We start from the raw sequence: 21,788 nt of genomic DNA, 5'->3' as shown, positions 1-21,788 counted from the left end.
AGAGAGGAGGTGGTGTCTGTAGGGTTCCAGGAGCGTGTGGGCTCCTGGCCCAGGAGGTAAGGCCGTCAGGCTGAGGGAGGTGCTGGGCCAGCTGGTCTGGCCGGCTTTCCCGTGAGGGTGGGCCGTGTCTGTCTGCAGGCTTCCTCTGCGTGGTTTGCAGGTTCCTTAAAGGCCAGGACCTCGTCCCAGTTACCTCTGTTTCTCCTTGGTGTCCTGTGTAGTTACATAAATGCTGTTGATGTGAACTGAGTGTCCTCAGGGCCTGGTCACCACGAGGCTGTCCTCCCACACCCGTCCCCTGCGGCACCCACACATGTCCCTGCACAGGGACGTATTGCCCAGGACCAGGCAGGGCCTCTGCTCAGGTGAGGGGCCTGTGAGTTCCATTTTACTTTATTGCTAACATGAGCAGGGTTTTGTAATTCTAAATGTTCTGGAACGTTCCACTTCATGGGGCACGTCCAGTTAGAACACTGCTTCTCCTGCTATGTGGACGTGCCACTGCCAGAATTTATGTCGGCTGTCTGTCCTTTCCCGGTGTGCCGCTGTGGGGAGCGGGTGTCACCTTGCACAGTGCCAGCAGGGGCTGCCCACTGCTGTCCACTTTGGCCTTCAGCACTGGATGGATGGCGGCCTGGAAGTTCAGTGCTGGTGCAGCGTGGGGCTCGTAGGCTGCCGTCCCTGTGCCTGGGCTGCACCCTCTGGCCGTCCTGATGTAATAAACATCTGAGAAGTCTCTCGCCTGAAGTCAGAGGCACTTTGCTTGATTTCGGGTGCCATTGGGTTAAAGCAGGGCGCGTCTTTGGCTGGGAAGGGCTCAGTGGGCATCACTGACGGGGACTGTCCCCATAGCTGACCGTGACTGAACTGCAGGCGGGGTCTTGTGTGGAGGCTGACTGATGGCGGCTGCATCACGCTCTTAGGGACCCTGGAGGTGGAGCCGTGTTGCGTTTGCCGTTCACGGTAACAGGGAGACCTGGTTGTCGATCTCACTGTTTCCTCAGGGACATCACTGTCACTTTACCTTCCAAACTGTACCTGCCCATCCTGGAGTGGGGCCAGGAGTGTGCTCTGCTCGGGAGTGAGTGGGGCCTTTAGTGTCTTAATACAGTGACACTGATGATCTCTAAGATTGCAGATAAAATCAAGCACGGTTAATTCTGTGATGCGATGTGGAGCTGTTCTTCCTGCTGAACGTTCTTCCTGTAGAATCGTGAAATGCAGTGGAGGTAATAGCCTTTAAAGGAGGGAAAGGCGCTCTGAGCATCACCACCACTATCCTCCCCTCGCCATTCAGTCCTTTTCCCAGAGCCTTCCCTGAGTGGAGGCCAGTCCGGAGGCCTCCTGCAGGCCAGGGGCTGCCCCAGGGGAGAGCGGGAGCAGGGATGGGGAGAAAGGGAGACAGGGGAGGCGCTCTCACCTCTGCACGCACTTTTGAGGCTTTTCTGGAAGCTTAGCTGGGCCAGACTCTGCCAAGAGGCGTGGGCCACCCTGTTCCTCGCAGCCTGAAGGTTCCTGTGTGAAGCCTTTCCGTCCATATTTTTAGGATAATGAGTGCGCTCTGTGGAAAGGAGTGGGGGGGGGAGGGGCCGGGGTGGAGAGGAATGCTCGTCCTCCCTTGCAGCCCAGCAGCAGCTGCCACGAGTGGACAGCAGCACATCTGCTCCCCTGGGTTTGTTCCCTGCCCCACTTCCTAGAGTTTATTTTTCACTCTACTTTAAATTTCAGTTTTGGGAGATGCGGTTGCTCAGTGGGGTATAGACCTTGGGGGTTTACAGCCTTTCAGTGCCTTTTGCTTGTGGGTTTCTTTGGTCCCCAGTGGCTCTTTATTGAGTGACCTGAGGGCCTTCAGCTCTTTCCTTTGGCTATCCTCAGTCCCGGGCTGCTGAGTGTAATGCACTGTCTCACTACGGCCCCATGGGTCCCCTTGGGCACGGGCCTTTCAGCCTGTCGAGGGGTCAGAGGCACCCTGGGCCGAGGCTAGGGAAGCTTGTGCTCCAGTGCCCCCTCCGCCCCACTGCAGTAGGATCTGGCCTCCTCTCCTTTCTCTGGGTGACAGTCCCTGCCCGACCTCCCTCCCAGGGCTCGGGGAGATGCAGGAGATTCAGACAGTCCTCAGTGTCCTCATGTCCCCTTCACATGTGCCTCAGTGGCTTCCTTCCACGCTCAGGCCCGGGAGGCCCACACGGGCACCCTCCTCCCCCCTACACCAACAGCTCCTTGGGTCGTGTCACCTGGGCGGCCTGATCTCCAGGAGCCCTGTCTGCTGGCATGTCCTGAGGTGGTCTGGAGTTTTCTGGTTGTCATTGTCTTGCTTTTGTTCAGACTGTGTCTATTTTACTGATGAATAATTCTCTACCAGTTAGGCAGGTGAACTTCATAGGTGTTAGTGTCGCTCAAGAAACCAGGGTCTGTGCCACTCAGTGGTGGGAAGAAGGGATGGTTCTGATGCAGCAGCCTTCAGAAATGGAAAGCGGCTTAGCAAGTGGGAGGCCTTCTTAGTGGAGAACATAGCAGTCAGGGGAACCCAGGAGGCCGGCCTTATCCTCTGTTCTCTTTCCCTCCGCAGAAAGTGCCAGCGACCCTGTCCCTCTGCAGAGATCCCAGTCTCTCCCGCACTCGGCGACAGTTGCGCTGGGTGGGACGTCTGAATCCAGTACCCTCGGCAGCTCTGCGTTAAGGGAAAGAGAGGCCTCTCGGCTGGACAAGTTCAAGCAGCTCCTTGCCGGCCCCAACACAGACCTCGGTAAGTCCCCTGCTGGTCGAGGATATGCATAGTTGTGTGTTGTTTCTAGAAGAGGTCCAGTTCTTGAAAGACTGTTATCATGTAACGCACATGCTTTGTGTGTAATTTACCTTGTAAGAGGTTGATGTGTTTGTATTGTCACGCCAGGAAGTCACTAACATGAGCGTCATGTGTCCTCAAAGTTTACTTTAGACATGTTTGCTAATGTGCTTCCAGTGCAGTTTGCTCAAGTATTTTCTCTTTTGTTTTCTTAATGCCCCAGTTGCACTCTTTCAGCTTCTTTGAGCTGCCTGGGCCAGGTGCCCGTCCTTGTTGTTCGTGGTGTTCATGGGGCGCGGGGCTGCTCACTGATGTCCCTAATCACTGCTGACTTTGTGCCTTCCCACTGGCGGCTCCGAGTCAGCGTAGAGCGTGACAGGCTGTGAGCACTGCCGGGGAGCCAAGGCAAGGCTTGGGAGGATGGGCCTGCAGGGGACAGGACAGTCGCCCGTGTGATTCTTTTGGGTCATGGTACCCGTGTGGACACTCTGCAGCCAGGCTTTGCTGAGGCACGTGCTGGCTTTCAAGTCCGTCTGCTGGAATTCTGTTTGAATCTGCATTCTCTGATTTCGGTATCTCACTTTGTTGACTGCCACCCTCACTGGGCATTTTGCTAGATGCTGGAGCTTTCAGCAGGATCAGATGTGGCTGTGGCCATGAGACCACTCATAATTAGGGGGCTGGTGCCAGAGTGGGGCTCTGAGGGCTGGGAGCGCTGAGGCGGGCAGTGCCCCACTCAGCCAGCAGGTGGTGTGTGAGGCCTGTGGACGGGCTGCACCCAGCAGCTCCGCGGCCCAGCCGAGGCTACACTGGGGAAGAGCTGCTGCCACCTGCCTGAGGCCCAGGGTGGCTCTGGAAGGTCTTGGAGCTCCTAAGATGCTGCTCCTATGCTGGATAGTTCTCACGGTGGGGTTTTCTTCTTAGTTTCATGTATTTTTGCACATGCACACATTACACAGTTACATAGCACAAAAGGGTATACAGTGAAAATGAGCCCCTCTCCCTTTCCCCATCTCCCCTTTCCTTCCTTTGCATGGTTCTAGGTGTCTTCCAGAGGTGGTCCAAGCATATATCGGGTTCAGCTGTTTATTTGATGTAATTTCAAGTTTACAGAAAAGTTGCAAGAATAGTACAAGTGACTCCCATGTACTCTCTACCCAGACTCACCAGTTGTTTCCATTTTGCCCCATTTTTATTATCTCTGTGTGTGCTTTTGTGTATACATACTTTCCCTGGATGGTTTGAGTCAGTTGGAGGTGTCGTATCCCTTTACTCCTGAAACTTCACTGTGTACTTCCTAAGAACAAAGGCATTCTCTGAGTGTAATCACAGCATCGTTGTCGAAGTCAGGAAATTTAACATTTAGGTGGTACTCTTAATCCATACGCCATAGTCACATTTTGCTGATTGTCTCAATAATGTCCTATGTTTCTCTTTTCCTAGTCCAGAATGCACTGCAGGATCACGCATTGTGTTTGGTTGTCATGTTTTTCGTTTCCGTTAACCTGGAGCATACCCTGGTCTTGCGCTATGTTCCTGAATCTAGACTTTTTTTTTTTTTTTTTTTTGGTGAGGAAGATTAGCCCTGAGCTAGCATCCATTGCTAATCCTCCTCTTTTTGCTGAGGAAGATTGGCCCTGGGCTAACATCCATGGCCATCCTCCTCTACTTTATATGTGGGATGCCTGCCACAGCATGGCTTGATAAGTGGTGCGTAGGTCCACACCTGGGATCCGAACTTGTGAACCCCAGGCTGCTGAAGCAGAGCGCGCGAACTTAACCACTACACCACCAGGCCGGCCCCTGGATCTAGACATTTTTGAAGAGTGTGGGCCTGTTGGTGTGGGCTGTGTCATGTTCTTCCTGAGGAGATTTGGGCCAGTCATCTTTGGCAGGAACATCACTTAAGAGATTTGTGTTCTCGGTCGTCGTAACAGGAGCCCATGGTGCTGGCTTGTCCTAATGTTGATGAAGTCAACTCTGATCACTTGGTTAAGATGGTGTCTGCCAGTTCTTCCAATGAAAAGTTACTATTTTCCCTTTGGTAATTCAGAAGCAATTTGTAGAGAGATATTTGGGGTCTATGCACTTATAGAATATATTTTCTTTCTCCACACGAATAGTAACGCTCTTCTGCGCTTCACTCTTTAAATTTAATAATGCGTCTCCCTGTAATAGTGCTGGAGAACAGCCATGGTCTGTACAGTGCTCTGTAGCATGCCAGTCTGTGGGGCCCGTCGTTTGTGTACCGCTCTCCTCCTGATGGGCACTTAGGTTCTTCCTAACTTTCCGTTATTACAGAGACTTGAGAGCTGTTCTTCAGACATCTGATCCTCGCCCTACACTGGTGATGTTCACAGAGCATCCGTCGGTGTGGGTGGGGGAGAGGGAGAGCTTGAGAACCCGGTGGGTGGAAGTCTCATCTACCAAGCTAGTAAGTAAAGGTAGATGGTGCGTGAAGGAGTACAGTCTTGGGGTTGAGTACGTGCCTTAGCCACTTGCTTTTCTAGCCCGCCAGCACGCCCGTGCCTTTGAGGTAGTGTAGGGAGGCCGAGTCCCATAGTGGCAGTGAGGGGAGGTTCTGGGGACGGGCTGCCTGCGTGGAGTGCCGGCTCCATTGCTTCCTTGCCACATGACCTTGAGCAAGCCTGGTAACCACTGTGTCTCAGTCTCCTCATTCGTCCGTAGGCATAATGATAGCAGGGCTAATTTTGCAGACACTACATATAAAGTGCTTAGGAGAGTGCCCGGCACATAGGAAACACTCAAAAAAGTTAGTTATTTTCTTCTTCTTCTTGTTTTCATGTGCGTTGGCCTATTTATTCCTCTAACTTGACTTTTATAACATTGACATATATGGTCACTTTTGTGATCGTTGACAAGTCAGGGAAGTTTACAGGTATTGTCTTGGTTTTGTTCAGCAGTTTCTAATGCTAGGTGGCATGGAGATAGCTGATGAACGCAAGATTGCCCGGTGGGAAGCACAGGTCTGGGTCCAGATCTGAGCCCCCAGTTAGAATCTTCTTGTGGACTCTGCTATTGGAGTAACTTTTGGAAATTAAAACCATGCTTAAAAATAAAGCTCTGAAGACTTGTGGGAAAATGTGAGTGTGTATGGATAGATTAGCAGGTTAACATGTAAAAATTAAATTCTTTTGTTAGGTTGGTGGGATTATGGGTTTTTTCTTTCTTCCGACTTCTATTTAAATATCAAATCTAACACCAAAAAGCTAAAACTGAAGTTTTCAAAGTTAAACAATTACTGGATTTGTGTTCAGTGGCAAGAGAAAACACAGCCAGTAAATTGCCTGTTTTTATAAGGCATTGAAGATAGCTTCGGAGGAGAGTGGAATATGTTATCTTCACATTACACAAAAGACATAAGTGGCAAATATTTGCCAGTGTTGGAGAAGCAAATCACTGGTGTGAGGAGTGTCCCCAGAGCCCACTCCACCTGCTGCGTGTCGTCTCGTCCGAGGAGCCTGTTTCTCTTTGTTTAGCTTGCGCTGGTCTGAGCCTGGGGATGAAAGTAGCAAATAGAACTTAACAGCTCATTCTGCTCTTAGCATTGACTCAATATTTACTTGGACAAAGGCTGCCTGCTTTGAAGCCCAAGAAAATGACACTTGGAGGCATTCGTTTTTATCCTGAGCCCACGTCTGTGAATGGAAGTGAGATTTGGCAGTATGCAAAAGAGGCATTTCCTGAGGCCTGTGGAGTGGGGCCTTGAGGTCACACACGTGCAGCCCTGGCACTCCAGGCATTCATACGTGAGTACAGAAGGAGCCAGGCCAGGTACTTCGTCAGAGTCCGGTTCCCCCGAGTGAGCACCTGATCTGGGCTTTAAGATGGAGAGTGTGGGGAGGAGAGGTTTTTTTTTTTTTGGTGGTGGGGGTGATATGGAGCTGTTCAGCCTAGAAGCAAGAATTTGAGTTAGGTGCCCCCTCAGGGTCAGGGCCGGAAGAGAGCCCTGCAGGAACGTGATGGCAGGAGGAGGAGGCAGTGCAGCCTCGAGCCAGTCGTTGGTGGGACGCTGGCCGTCCTTACTCTGCATGACTGACTCCGATCAGGTGACTCGGCTCCTGTCTCATCAGGCCTACCCTGCAGAGTCCCTGTGACCCAGGAGGTAGTTTACGTAAGGGGCCCACGTAGTTCATTCGGGTCTGCATGGAGCACCTGCTGCTGGTGCAGGCTCTGGGTAGACACGGGAACCAGACCCCCAGGGTCCTGCCCTCAAGTTGCTGATGTTCCCAGTGTGGGGAGACAGACACACACACATGCACACAGTCACTATTGCAGAAACTCTCAGAAGGTGGTAAGTGCATGTAGGGGCATAAAGGCTGGTACTGCTTTAGAGGGAGTGGCCAGCAAGGACTCTTTGGAATAGGGTACCTTTAAGGTGAGCTTGGCACGAAGGCAGGCCTTTGAAGATTTGAAGATGGAGAGGAGCATTGCAGGGAGAGGGGCTGGCGGGGGGCTGGGGCTGCCTGTGCTTGAGGAATGGAAAGCAGCTGTTGAGGCTAGGTCTTGGTGCAGGAGGCCAGCAAGGCAGGAAGGGACAGGTCTCGAGGGCTGAAGGACCTGGAGAAGGAGTTCAGCTTTCACTCTGAGCGCAGCGTGAAGCCTCTGGGAGGTTTTGAACTGGGAGAGTGAAGTTTGGCAGGAAGATCAGAAAGTGGTTGCTGTTCTGTGGGAGGAAGAGCCGCTGAGGACCTCTGGGCAGGGCGTGGCCATTGGCCTTGGGCTGAGGCGCATTCCTTGGGCAGCCCCTTGGGAATGGGAAGGGGAGGGACTGTAGGGACAGGGAAGAAGTTAGAGTAGTAGACTGGGGGAAGGAGCCGAGGGTCTGAGCTGGGGTGCTCTGTTCCCTAGGTGCTGCAGGGCAGGCCGGGTGCGCCGCGCGCCTGATTGGAGATGAAGCTGGATAGACTGGGGAGGAGAAAGCCAGGACTGTCACAGCTGGCGCCCAGGGGTGCAAGGACATGAGACAACTGATGGACACAGAAACCAGATCACGCCCAAGAAGTGTGTCATTTCACCGGGGGGACAAAATCCGGTGCTCGTGAAACAGAGCCAAGGAAAGCAGTCTATCCAAAGAATTGCACAGTTGCTGCCATTTTGGGTCCTTACTCTGGGTGAGGGTACAGTGCTTTATCTGATTGTTTATATGTACACAGTACCCTCCAAACCCAGGCACACCAGCTGTCTGCTCCAGATAGTAGCTGGATCCTGGTTTACAGCTGATGAGGTCCAGTCTCAGGTTCACTATGTGACGGGTCCCACAGTGAGAGCAGAGTGGGATGTGAACCCCTGCAGGCCCCCTCGGGCTGCACTCACAGCCTCCAGTCACTCATTCCTGGTTGGTGTATGCCTTTTCTGTGCTCCTCGGGGCCCTGAGGAAGGAGGGGCATTTCTCTCCCGAGGGCCTTGTTCGAGTACCTGGCCAGGGGGCTTGTCTTGGGCATCGTGGGTGGGTGGCCAGGAGGGCGTGTCTGCTCCCCCAGGTGCAGGCAGTGGGCCAGCGGCACCCCGCGTCCCTCTCTAGTGGCCAGGCGCCAGCCCTGCAGCTTCAGCTGCGTTGTAACAGTGGGGCATGTTATGGACGTGCGGGTGGGAGTGTGTGTGTGTGTGTGTGTGTGTGTGTGTGTGTGTGTGTATTCAACTGTGCACTGAGAGATAGGGCCGTCTGAGAGGGACTTAGACTGAGAGAGGGTCAAGCTGAACGCTTGCTCTTTCTCTGGAATCTCGTCAGGGGAGGACTTCCACAGGGACAGCAACCCACTGGCCACTTGGAGCTTCCAGAGAGCAAAGACCCCAGAGGAGAGGAAACAGATGACCACTTAGTCTCTGTGGTTTACACGGCTCCTGTCCACACCCTTCTGGTGCTCACTGCCCAGCCACACTGAGCTACTGCGGACCCCCCCAGGATGTGAGCTCCACCCCCGACCCTTGGCTGAATGCACTTCCCGCCTTCCCTGTCGCTGTGTGTTTTGACCACTGGCTTAGTTGGCTGTTATATCCCATTTCTAATCAGAGGTGTGGACTGAGTTTGGTTCTTTACCCTGCTGGTGCCCGTTCAGCTGGAGACAAGCTGTCTTAGATCAGCCTGAGGACTGTGCTGAAGCCAGCAGCGCTTCTGGAAAGTAATTAGAGTGTGAGAGATGGGGCAGCAGAGATTGCCCCACTTGGGCTGTCAGAAAGCCTGGGCAGGGTGCCGTTGAAGGCCCTGTTTTATCTCAGCTCTGTGGTTTGAGGAAAAAGTGCTTTTAGTGAAACAAACAAAGAAGTTTAAAAAGAGGGTCCCTGAATTTCTGAGGCTGCCGAGCCCTGTGATTCCTGCTGGCAGTTCGGAGGCAGAGCAGCGCTGTGACAGCGGCACAGGTGGGGCTGTTCCCCGGTGCGTTGAGGCCTGGCACGTAGTAGGCTCACATGCACTTGTGGAATGAACGAGTACTCTCAGTGTGAGATGGGGCAGGATTCTTTCGGGACCTTTCTCATGGTTCTGCGTCTCATTTTGCTGGACGTGGATTGGCTTAGCCTCACCTTGCACGGGAGGCACAGTTATTCCAGTTCGGACTCTGTCTGCACAGGGTGGGAGGTGGTGTGACGGAGTGGGAACACGGGCTGTAGGCCGGGGACGGACCCCCGCCCTCTCTGTGAGGTGACGGGCTGGCTAGACCCGGGCTCCAGGCTTCTTTGCGCTCTTCAGTCCTTTTCCTGTCTGCCCCCTTGACCTGTTTCTCCTGGAGGCTCCCCCATTTTTGGTTCTCCCTGGTAGCATCTCCTCTGATAGTCAGCAGGAACACTGGTAGAGCAGCTTTCCTCAAGAACATACACGAGGGGGAGCTCGTTTTTTACAAAGTTCATCTATTTTTAAAGACAGTTTCTAGGTTGAAGGTGTCACCTGAGTTAACTCACAGGGCCTTGATTCCTTCTCTTGGTACCCCCCGTCCTCTCCCTCATCTTTGTATACAGCAGCAACCCCTTCCCCTTTCTCAGGCCCAGACTCAGCCACCGTCGTCTTCTCTCCCCTCCCCACACGTCTGTCACCAGATCTTTGGCTTCATATGCTTGGCATCTCCCCCTGCCTGGTCCGAGCCACTGCCTCTCACCTGGTGGTGACAGTACCTCCCCACTGGCCTCCCCCCACGATCCTCTGTGCCTAGAGTGTGCTGCACACAGCAGTTAGTGATCCTTAGGAAATGAGAGCCAGGTCAGGTTCTTCTCCAGGCCATCCAGTGGCTGCCATTTCGCTTAGAGGGTCAGGCACAGGCCTGATGATGGCCTGCGAAGCCCGGCACCACCTGCCCCCATTCCTCACAGGGCTTATCTCCTCATCTCCTCTCCTCTTCCCCTCGCTGTGTTCTGTGATTTCTGGAACATACCGGCATGTCCATGCCTGAGGCCTCTGCACTGCTGTCCCTCTGCCCTGGATTTCTGCATGACTCACTTCCTCCAGGTCTCTGCTCAAATGTTGCCTCCTCGTTGGGATCTCCTGATGAAGCCATGTGAGACAGCAGCATCTCATGCCCGCCCCCAGAATGCCCTGATCCCTTTATCCGTCCTCAGCCAGCTGTGTTTTTCCCCAGAGCACCCGTCCCCTCGGCCAGCTTGTGCATTGGCTTGTTCCCATCTGCCCACATCCCTGTCTTTCTGAGCACTGCTGACTCCTCAGAACCTGGCCCGGTGAGCGAGCTTCATGTAGTAGGCAGTTGTCGTTTGGTGCTGTTCACCAGTTGCTTAGTTGGACGGTTCTCCCTGTCCTTGGGACACGCGTAGTCCTCACTCTCTGGTTTTATTTTGTTTCTTTAAGAACACTTACTAGGTGAGTGATTATTACTTGTTTCCAAACGGCGGCTCCGCTCAAGGACATCCTTCCTTTAGCCAGGGACAGAGTTCTCGCCCTGTTGGCATCTTCCATTCTGGGATGTCCCCAGCATCACAGACACTCAGCCGTCCCTCCACAGCCTTTGCCCAGTGCCTGAGCTGGTCTTGCCCGTGTCTTCCCACTGAGGAGAGGAACTCTGCACGTGGTTTTTCTCTGCGTCATTTTCTTACTGTAGGGTTTCAGTGATTATCGTTAACGAGATGTTATTGGAAGTTAGAGAAATGGAACAGATAATAAAACGAGTAAGCCCAAATTGCTGCTGTTTACACATGCTGTATTTGTTACATATGTTTCCTTCTTACCTCTTCTTATCTCTTCCTTGGTTCTTGCCAGCCCCTCAGAGCTCCCCCGCAGAAGCTGCTCTCTGGTCATTTGTTTGCGGTGCAGTTTGCGGTGCAGTCTGCCGGGCCTCAGGACGGGAGGGCGGGAGCCTCAGAGAGACACACTGACTCCTGACTTCAGTGCGCCGCCATTGCCAGCATCCTTTATTTTGTTGGTGACATTGTCACTACCGGATGTGGTATTCGAACCACATGTAGTATCACTCACCTTAAAGTACACCAAATTGGATATGTTTTGGTGAAAGTTAAGTATTTCCCTTAATATCTATAGTAGGGTAAAAAAATAGGAAACCTTTCAAAGTTCTTTCAGATAACTTGTTTCCATTGAATGATGATTTTCTGTGTGTACTCTCAAAAGCAAATATAAAAAAAATGTTTATGTCTATTGTACAGTTTTAAAGGAGCAGTCTTAAAAATCTACCTATTAAATGTTTGTCTTTTTTCTATAATAATTTCTTTTGTAGATTAGGATCTTAAGTAACTAATTGAGCAATTGTGAGACTGTGGTATCTATTTTCTCGATTTGAGAGGTAAGAGAAGAGAAGTGGGGAGAGTTTGTAAGAATCAGTGGGAATGAATTGCTCCTTGCTCTCTGTGGCACTTTGTGCTTATAACTGAGCTCCTGTCATCTTCTGCCTCTCATCGAGTGTTAGAGCTGTGTCCATTTTACCACTGGATGGCAAGTTCCTCGCAGGCCGTGGCCGTGAGTCACTCATCCTCCTATTCCAGTGACTGGCGACCAGTATATGACACATTCTTAGGAAATGCCGGTGGAGTTCATCAGACCACCAGCCGTCAGTCTTATCTCTCCTGCCCCAGGTCCCTTTAGTGGTTATTGGCATCTCTGGTTCACCAGCTGCCAAGGTTACTTTGTGTCGAGGGGTATCAGTTCGGGTTTGTTTTGGCTGAAGGTTAGAAAACCAGACTCGGAGGCTCTTAAATAAATAAGGGTTTATTTTTCTTGGGAAGATGTGTGGAGGTGTAGGTAGCTGTTGGCATTGGTTCACTGTGGTATCATCAAGTATCTAAGCTCATGGCACAAGGTGGTGGTTACCATTTTGTGAGGAGAAGGGCAGTCTCCATGGCGTCTATATTCTTATCAGAAAAGCAGAGTTTGACCAGGACTGGGTCACATGACACCCCTAGCTGCCAGGGACGCTGAGAAGTGAGTATCTCACATGGGCTCGGCCATCGGCACTTTGAAATGGGGGTTCTGGTAACAGCAAAGACAGAGGGGAGACAGCCAGCTGTGTTTCCACTCAGATGATTTTCAGGTATCTGTCACCTCACCAGATTTCCGGTTCCTTGAGGTCAGGGATTTTGTTAGATTATAGCCTTTAACCCACATCTGATGTCCAGCGCTGTGCCAAACATGTAGAGACCCAGAAGTGTTTGAACTGCAGTGAACTGTATACAAAATGTTGGGTGTGGAGGGAACAAGTGAGTGAACTTTGAATTTTCGTAATCAAAGACACGGCATTTACAACTAGTCCTCCCCTGTCCTGTTTTTTCCCCAAAATGGAGCTGAGACTCCAAAGGGCCACAAACCATCACATAGCCAGGTATCTAGTCCTGGAAACTGCAAAGAAAATAAAAATTTTTCGTTTTAAGATTATTTAAGTTTCTTGGAATCTATTATAAAAAAAAGAAAGACTGACCTCAGACCATTAAAACTGATATATAGAGCTAAGAAAAAATCAAACAAAAAAGGATCTAAAAATGTGTTTTCTTAGAAAAATGTGATGATGTACTTTTACCTCCTGGGGGCTTTGGGTGTAATGGGGAGTTGTTACCCACAGCCTGAGGATAGAGAGGTGGCGGGAGCCCGACTGGGAGAGGTGAGTGTGACAGGCGGATCACAGCTAGGTCTGGAGTGGGCAGAATAGTGGCAGTCATTGGCCGGCCAGGCCCAGAGTAGATGGTTGTGGAACTGGGTTTGGTATTAGGAGAGCTGGAAGTCTCACTTCCTCCAGGGACTGGCTTTCTGGTAGGTGCTGAGCAGACAGGGCGTTTGCTTCTCCCCAGGCACAGCCTGGACACGTGGATTGTACCTTTTATTAGGAGTTGGCAGGTTCTGTGATCACAGATCCTATCTGGTGCATGCTTGAGATACACATCCTGTAAACTTGCCAGATGAAGCTAGATGGAAGAGGGTTTTTTTTTTTTTTTTTTTGCAGGAGAAGATTCGCCCTGTGCTAACATCTGTTGCCAGTCTTCCTCCTTTTTCTTCCTCCCCCCACCAAAGCCCCAGGACATAGTGGTGTATAGTTGTAAGTTCTTCTGGTTCTTCTGTGTGAGCCACCACCATGGTTACTGACAGACTAGTGCTGTTGTCCCACGCCTGGGAACCGAACCCGGGCTGCCAAAGCAGAGCACGCCGAACTTTAACCGTTAGGCCATCAGGGCTGGCTCGGAAGAGGATTTCTTTACGAAGGAAAGCTGGAAGAAGAGTGGTGAGCAGTTGGAATTCACCGAGAGGACAGAAGGATAGTGGGAAATATAGCAGCAGGATCGTTTGATTTCTTTAGAGTCAAATCAAGGGCTTTGAGATGGTGGTGATGGCGGCGGCTATGGTGGTGGTGGTGATAGCTAACTTTTATTGAGTGCTTCTCTGTGTCACATACGTGGAGAACCATGGAATCCTTGAGAAGGAGCCCAGAGAGGGCCTGAAGCATGATGGCTGTCTGCTTCGACTCTTTCCTCCTGGGTCCCAGGTCATTCTGTGGTTTTCCAGAAGGCAGAGGCCCTACTCACGGTTGCACTTTTGCCTGGAGGTCCTGTTTGGTTCCTCTCTTTTCCTAGGACAAGACGCCGGGGGCCAGAGACATCCAGGCTCCCTTTGTTCCTGTTCCCGTCTGTGCCATCTCTTTGTCTGCTTGGTCCAGGAGGCTCAGAGAACTTACAGTGAGGAAGGGAAGTTGAATATGTTAAAGACGAAAAGTGGGCTGGCCCGGTGGCTTGGCGGTTGGGTGCGTGTGCTCCGCTGCTGGCGGCCCGGGTTCGGATCCTGGGTGCAGGCCGACGCACCGCTTCTCCGGCCGTGCTGGGGCCGCGTCCCACATGCAGCAACTGGAGGGAGGTGCAGCTGTGACATGCAACTATTTACTGGGGCTTTGGGGGAATAAATAAATAAAATTAAAAAAAAAAATGACGAAAAGCAAGAAAGTGGAGGAGAAAAGGGAGGTCAGGGGAGCCGTTTTAGGCTTTGTGGCTTCTGGACCTGATATGACGTTGAAGGGCTCGAGTTATCATCTTTTCCTGGCAGGGAAGTCGCGTGTGCAGAGATGGTGGGGCAGGAGAGGCCTGACAGAGGGGGTCCTTGTTCACGTGGCCTGCACCCCCACTCTTGAACTGCCCTGGTGACAGGGCAAATGGAAACCCATGAGCAGCGAGGACTGTGAGGGTGGCAGGGTGGTGGCCTGTAGACTGACGCAGACAGAGGGAGCAGATGGCTGAGGCGCTCGGGCTGGTGGAAGGGCAGGCGCCACCGCCCAGACGGCAGAAGAGCTGCTAGGGACAGGGCGTGAGTCCTGGTCCCTGCTGTGCTCCAGAAGCCAGTTGGTGCTTTGCTTTGTCACTTAACAGGTCCAGTGGGCTGTGGTCCCCTGCTCAGCTCAGCACAGCATTGCCTTCTGTTGACAGTTTCGCTCTAAGGCCCACGAGTCGATGGGGTGCAGGGTGTGCGTGGATGCCCTCCAGAACGGCCCTTGCTGCATGGGGCTTGTTGGTGACTGTGGGCCCTTTGAGCTCTTGCTGAGGACTTCTGTCGTGCATAGCTCTGAGGTCCGAGTGCTGCTTCCCTCTGAGCTGTTTCTGAGGCACTGGGTGTCTGCGTTTTGGCATATTAAAAGGAAGGAGAAGTACAGCTCTCGAATTGGTGTGATAATGCTGTTGTCTTAGCTTGGGTTGCTATAACAAAATGCCACAGACTGGGTGGCTGATAAACAACACACATTCATTTCTCCCAGTTCTAGAGGCTGAGAAGTCCAAGATCAAGGCAGTGGCAGATTCGTTACCTGGTGAGGGCCCAGTGCCTGGTTCATAGACGGTACCTTTTCGCTGTCCTCATGTTGTGGAAGGGGCAAGGGAGCTCCCTGTACCTCTTTTGTAAGGGCACTAATCCCATTCCTGAGGGCTCCCACCTCATGACCTAAGCACCACCCAAAGGCCCCACCTCCAAATACTGTCACTTGGGAGTCAGGATTTAACATATGAATTTTGGGGGGACACAGACACTCTGTCTGTAAGGGACGCAGACACTCCGTCTGTGGCAGCCGTTTTGCTTGATGAGACGCGGCGCTGCTTGGTCCCTGTCTGCCACTGCCTGTCCCCTGCAGGGGTAGTGACAGGTAGAGCTGGCAGCACCCCTGTCACCTCCATTTTGCAATGAGGAAACTGAGGCTGGAAAGGAAGAGGGCCTGCCTAAGGCTGGAGTCCTTGGCTTCTCATCCAGCGTTCTCGGTAGTGGACACTGCTTCGCTCACTTTACTGGGACACAGAAAAGTCATGTTTAGAAGTTTGGTACAGGATTAAATCATACATGATTAAAGTAAGAAAACAGGAAGGAATTTCTAATGAAAGAAATGCAAGGCCTGGGGGGTGGAAAATAATTCCATTTGGCATCACAACTGGATGTAATACAGGAAGGAAGTTGAAGAAATTCTAAGGCGCTTCCAAGAGTGGAGAGCGCTGGGCTTGGTGTAGGGAGGTGAAGAAAAGCATCTCCAGCCAGAGTGTATCACGGGAGGGAAACGCTGCCAGGCCAGGCTTCGGTTTTGGTTTTTCGCCAACTCTTGAGATAGTAATATGAACTGAAAGCTTCCTGGTGAAACCTTAGACTGTGCTCAAATTGGCCCTAAAGGGAAAACGTTCAGGTTTTTTAAAATGCATAAAAAATGAATGTTGTTTTTCTTAGGATAAGATATTCTAAAAAAATTAGTTAAGGATATCTTTTTAAATCCAGATTTTAACCCAAGATATAACCCATGTATTGTTTTAGGTTCTGGCAGTAGAATAACCACATTATAGAAAAGTGAGAAGCCACAATTGCCTGTCACTCTGCCACCCTGGCTCTTAGCATCCTGGGGGTCTGGGGGTGTGGAAGACAAGAGTGTGGGGTTTGGGTCACATCAGGTCCTGGCCACGCTTCACCACTTACTAGCAGAGTGACCTAGGCAGCAGTTTTTTTATTTTAAACTTCTTTCAGCTTTAGTTTCCTCATCTGTGAAATGGGTATAATGATGCTTGCCTCCATATTGTTCTGGAAGCTTGCTGAGATAATCCTGCAAGAAGCAGTTAGTGTGGCGCCCAGCACACAGTGGGCACGCCCTAGTGCTGCCTGCTGCCGTATTATCGCTGTCTTTTCCCTATAAATCCTCCCCCCAACCTTTGTTTTTCATTTCAGACGGTGAGAATATAGATGCGATTTATTATTCTTTTTTTTCAGTTAATATTATGTCATAAGCCTTTCCCGTGTTGCTACAGTCTTCATAATCATCATTTTTAATGGCTGTATAATGTTTTAAAAATGAGCTTTATTTAAAATTGTTATTAAATTATATATCTGTCTAAATCAACATTTAATTTATATGCTTAATGAGAATCTGGAGATATTCAATAGTATTCAAAATATGTAATATAAACTACACTAACGGAAATGTTGTTTCTTGATGTTCTGGAGGAGGAGGAGGAGGGAGAATAATGCACAAGGGCTCGTTTCTTAAAGTTTGGGAACTGGTAATATTTATTTTTATTTTTTGTTTACTAATTTTTTTTTTTAATTGAAGAAGCTACATTATGCCATGTTGAAAGACTCAGATGGTCCCCAAGGGCTTCCATAATGGCAAACAAATCTCCTTCCTCCCCAGGCCAGCAGCTCCCTCCTCTTCCTTGCCTCCTTCAGAAGTGGTCTGTGTGTATTCAAGTAACTCCCCGGAGGTGTGTGGGGGTGTATCTCTCCCCCACCCCTGTTCTTTCTGAGATACTAATGGAAGCATGTTAGTCTTATGTGCCCTTTTTGTCCCCTGAGAACAGGTGATATTGAGCATATATGCACAATCATCATTTTATTCACAAGTGTCAGAGTGGCATGAGATCATCAGATTTTCAAGTAAAATATATAGTTCTTAAGTTGAGGTGAAATTCACATTATATGCAACTAACCATTTTAAAGTATACTGTTCAGTGGTTTTTAGTACATTCACAGTGCTGTGCACCCCCTAAAGGTTGTGCACCACCTCAGGTGTTCTTCATGCAAGTAGAACTGCGGTGTGATCCGGCATTCCCTCTTCTGGGTGTTTATCCCAAGAAAATAAAGACACTAACTCAGAAAAATCTTCACTCTCATGTTCATTGCAGCATTATTCACAATAGCCAAGATATGGAAGCAACCTAAGTGTCCATCAATGGATGAATGGATAAAGAAAATGTGATACGCACACACACACACACACACACGTGCACATGCGTGGAATATTATTCACCCATAGAAAATGAGGAAATCTTGCATTTGTGACAACATGGATGGACCTCGAGGACATTATGCTAAGTGAGATAAGTTGGACAGAGGAAAGACAAATACCATAAGATCTCACTCATAAGTGGAACCTAAAACAGAAACAACAACCAAACTCATAGGTACAGAGAACAGATTTGTGGTTGCCAGAGGTGGGGGTAGAGGGGTGGGTGAAATGGGTGACTGGGGTCAAAAGGCACAAACTTCCAGTCATAACATAAATAAGTGCTGGGGATGTCAGGTACAGCATGGTGACTAGAGTTAATAATTCTGTATTGTATATTTGAAAGTTGCTAAGAAAGTAGATCTTAAAAGTTCTCATCACAAGAAAAAAATTAGTAACTGTGGTGATGGATGTTAACTATTGTGGTGATAATTTCACAATATATACAAATACTGAATAATTATGTTGTACACCTGAAACTGATATGATGTATATCAATTATACCTCAATAAAAAATTATTGCTAATGCAAAAGAATTGTCAGAAATTAAGTCATCAGGAAAAGTTTTTTTGTTTGACAGCAGTGACATAATTGGGGATTTTTTATTCCTGTAATCCGATGAAGAGAGAGGTCTTTGCACGACCCTTTGGGTTGCCCCTCTTGAGGCGTATCCTGTGGTTAGACATCATCCAGTTCAGGATTAAATGGCCTCTTGGGTACTGTGACACGTCAGGTCTGTGACTTTCCCACACGTGAGCACTGGGGGCAGCTGAGATGCTTATGCTTTGTACCACTGGCGTCAGGATCACAGAAGGGGCTCAGAAGCAGCGGGGTGTTATGCGGTGGAAATGGTGCATGGTCTGGCTGGTGGGGGGCTCTCCCCTTCCCGGTTAACAGGTGACCAAGCTCCCTGAGAGCTAGCCCTACCAGGTGTACACTCCTGGAGCCCGGTCGGTGCCGAGCACGGTGCCTAGCGTGGTGCAGGAGCCCTCGGAACTGGCCGAGGTCGGTGGTGGTGGTCTTCCTGCCTTACCATTGAGCCGACCCCGGGATTTGAACTCCGTCTCTGACTCCAGCATCCGTGTGCCTGCTGCTCCATCAAGCTGCCTCTTGTGGGGGTTGTGGGACTTAGGTGGTGGAACCAGTGTTTTAGGAGAGTTTGAAAAATAGTGTGTTACTTGTTCTTGTGCTCTCCAGGGTCGTTGCCATGGATGTGAGACACCACCCAAATGGCTCTGTCCAGGTATTTAACAAAGTGAGAATAGCCTTGGACTGGTCTTCAGATGGCGTCTGAAGGACAGGAGAGGTGAAGCCAGCGCTCCTTGCAGGGCTGTGTGCAGGGAGCTTCCGGGGACCCCTCTGCGTACCACGCCCTGTATCTGGTCTGTGGACTACGTATTTATAGTCTTTCTCCATACCCGAATATTCAGCTCTTCAGATCTGAATTTCTGTAGGAGAAAGATCTTTCGTGCAGTATTGATAGCATCCTTCTTTTTTGTTGTCCTTTCTGCAGTACACTGTTGTTCTAGAAGTTTCTAACGTGGAGAAAGAGGGAGTGTACTAAATCAGAAACAGGCGTGGGACTCTTCCACCCTGGGCAGCAAGCCTGTCCTGCCCTCTGCGCCCGCTCACTCCTTCTGATGCCGTGAATACCTTGGTTGTAGTTTTAAGTGTGACTCTGTCCATCGTTTCTTTGAGGCTTATGCCCTTTGTCCTTATATTGTGTCTAGGTTAATGTCATTTGTGTCAGATCTGGCATATTGAGTGTGCTCAATGAATGTTTCTTGGATGAAGATTATTGTGCCAGCCAGGTGTGTTGAACTTGCTCTGTGGTGTGTTCCAGACGACTGGGCACACCTGGGCCGCTCACTCACTCACTGCTCATGGCCTTGTGTGTCCACTCCTGTGCTGGGCCCCCTGGGGCTCTTGGTTGTCTCATAGAGGGGAGAGCTGCCCTTAAGGAGGGGAGGCTTTATTCCTAATCTGCCACCAAGAGGGGGCTGTGGGGCTGGGCTTCTGGCGTCCCCAGGTGGTGGTGTGACCTGCAACCAGCCTTGGTGGCTTTTGGCCTCAGGGGAGCATGGCTATGCTAGGCTGTGTGTCAGGGTTCTGTCACTTGCCTGTGGCCGAGGACATGACTTGTCAGTAAGCACCCTGGGCTCAGGGCAGCAAGCTGGCCTCAGGTTCCCTTGGACAGTGGACAGTGGGCATCCTGATATTTGAGGAGCTTGTTTTGGCGAGGCACAGGCGCTGGGCAGTGACTGAGGCCACTGTGGAAGGGCTTCAGTGCCTGTTGCTAGGCTGGCCAGGAAGGCCTGATGGGATGGAGTGATGAGGAGATGTCATGGGGACAGCCTCCGTGGTCGAGCAGCAGAGGGGCTGCGATGAAAGCAAGCAAGTTGCATCCATCCCTCCACTCATCCATCAGGTATTTAGTAGATGCTTGCCAAGTACCAGGTCCCATGCCGGAAGGTGATGTGCACTCGACGTGGTCTATGTAGGGCTGGTATTTGCTGCCGGGTCTTGTCGCATGGGTGTGATTTCAGTAGCTGGAGACGGGGCTGTCCTAGGTGGAGGATAAGGCTGTCCCGGGAGGAGGGACTAGCGCAGGCAAAGCATTGTGGGGAGGAGGCATGGAGAGTGGAGCCTGAGCAGCGAGGACTGCAGCGGCCACAGCACCAACACGGCCGCCCCTGGGGAGCTGTGTACTCAGCACACTGTGTGCAGTAGCCCCTGCAGTTACCATTCTTAGAGAACTGTAGAGGTGGAGTCACTGTCTCAGGGTCACCAGCCAGCAGAGCCAGCACTTGAAGCCAGGTGTGTCCGAGGGAGCCCGTCGTCAGTGTGCCCCACTGCCGGGATGATGGTTCTTGGAAGAACTCAGGGGTAGGAAAGGCTGGGAACGCAGGCGGGGGCCGGATCTTGGGAAGTCTGGCTTGTCAGACTGAGGCCTTTGGTTCTCAGGCAACCACGGTACAGTGGAAAATACCCTGGCGATGGAGAGGAGATGCTGAAATCTCAGGTTCAAATCCTGCCTCTGCCACCTTCAGACCTTCTAGTCACTTAATCCATCCTTGGTCTCGGTTTCCTCTTTGGTAAAATCAGGGAATTGGTGAATTGGTAGCAGAGGTCTGAAAGTCTCACACATCGTCTTTGTTCTGTGGGTAGTGGGGAGCCATGAAGGTTTTGGGTAGGGGAGTGGAATGATCAGAACCATGCTTTGGAAAGGTTAATCTGGCTTCTGTTCCTTTGTGATAATCTCGCTGTAAGGCTGCAAGTGACAACGTGTGGGTGACGCTCGGAAATTCAGCAGCAAGTGAATTAGCTGTGCCCTGAACTGTAGCCATTTGGAACTCCCTTGTGCGGTTTGTGGGTCTGATGGAAGCTTCGCCTCCCCTGCCCTCCTCCTCCTGCCTGCTCTCTCCCGGGCATCAGCCCTTTCTTCTCTGCACACCCTGTGGTCACAGCAGGCTCGAGTATAATGAGGCTGTTTGGAGCTGGCTGGAGGTGGGGAATAGACAGGGGAACGTTTATGAATCACGAGGATCACAAGTGGCCTCCTGGGAAGTTGGCCTTGGAGGCGTGCAGGCTCTGTGGCTCACATGTGTCTGTCACTTTGTCGGATGCTTGGCCTCGGATCCTCCTCAACCACAGTTCCCAACTGGCCCAGCAAGCTGGCCTCCTCTCTGCCCGGGATCACAGGCTCACTGCTCTTCTGGTGGCCCTGCACCCTGCCTGCCTTTCGTCTCGCTCGTGAGGCTGTTCTGAAACCGGCTTCCGTGGATGTTGTTGAGGAATGGGCAGAAGGCTCACGATGTTTTAGTTTTAAAGAGGCAGCCAGGTAACTCAGTCCTTGGGCAGGAATTTCTTGATCTTGTTTTATTATTGTACTGTTGTCAGATTTAGGAACTACCATCAGTTTACAGGAAAATGGTCCCTAACCCTTGTACACTTAAATTTGCCTGTTTTGGCTTACTCTTAGCATTTTCCTTTTCTTGTGTCGGTTCTTTCCGCGGAGTGATTCGTGTGGCCACCACTGCTGTCATTCCCCCACGCGTCTCTCAGGCGGCCCCAGAGGTCTTTCTGTGTGCAGGTCACTGGATTTCATTTGCTGTCTCTTTACTCTAATGACCTTCTAGATCAGATCATTAAATACTTCACTAAGTACACTCTTTTCTTCCATTTATTCATAGTTATTTCCTCAATAAAATGTATATTGAATTAGTGAGACACAGATTACCTTGTGTGTGCCAATTCTATCAGAAGTCATTAAAACTTTTCTAGATTTGGGTCTTCTCTGCTTGAAAATTCTATCC

General features: G+C 50.7%; 1 protein-coding gene across 3 annotated transcripts in view; it reads left to right on the top strand.

Moving 5' to 3' along the window:
• The window catches only part of TBC1D22A (TBC1 domain family member 22A), a 347,433-nt gene that overhangs the window by 28,996 nt on the left and 296,649 nt on the right, over positions 1–21,788 (top strand). For all 3 annotated transcript variants that reach the window (XM_058568130.1, XM_058568127.1, XM_058568129.1), the window contains one exon: positions 2,570–2,746. In XM_058568130.1, the coding sequence (XP_058424113.1) occupies positions 2,570–2,746 (177 nt within the window). The remainder of the gene's footprint in view (positions 1–2,569; positions 2,747–21,788) is intronic.

The sequence above is a fragment of the Diceros bicornis genome, chromosome 25, assembly GCF_020826845.1.
Source record: "Diceros bicornis minor isolate mBicDic1 chromosome 25, mDicBic1.mat.cur, whole genome shotgun sequence".
NCBI lineage: Eukaryota > Metazoa > Chordata > Mammalia > Perissodactyla > Rhinocerotidae > Diceros > Diceros bicornis.
This window is presented reverse-complemented; position numbering and strand designations above follow the sequence as displayed.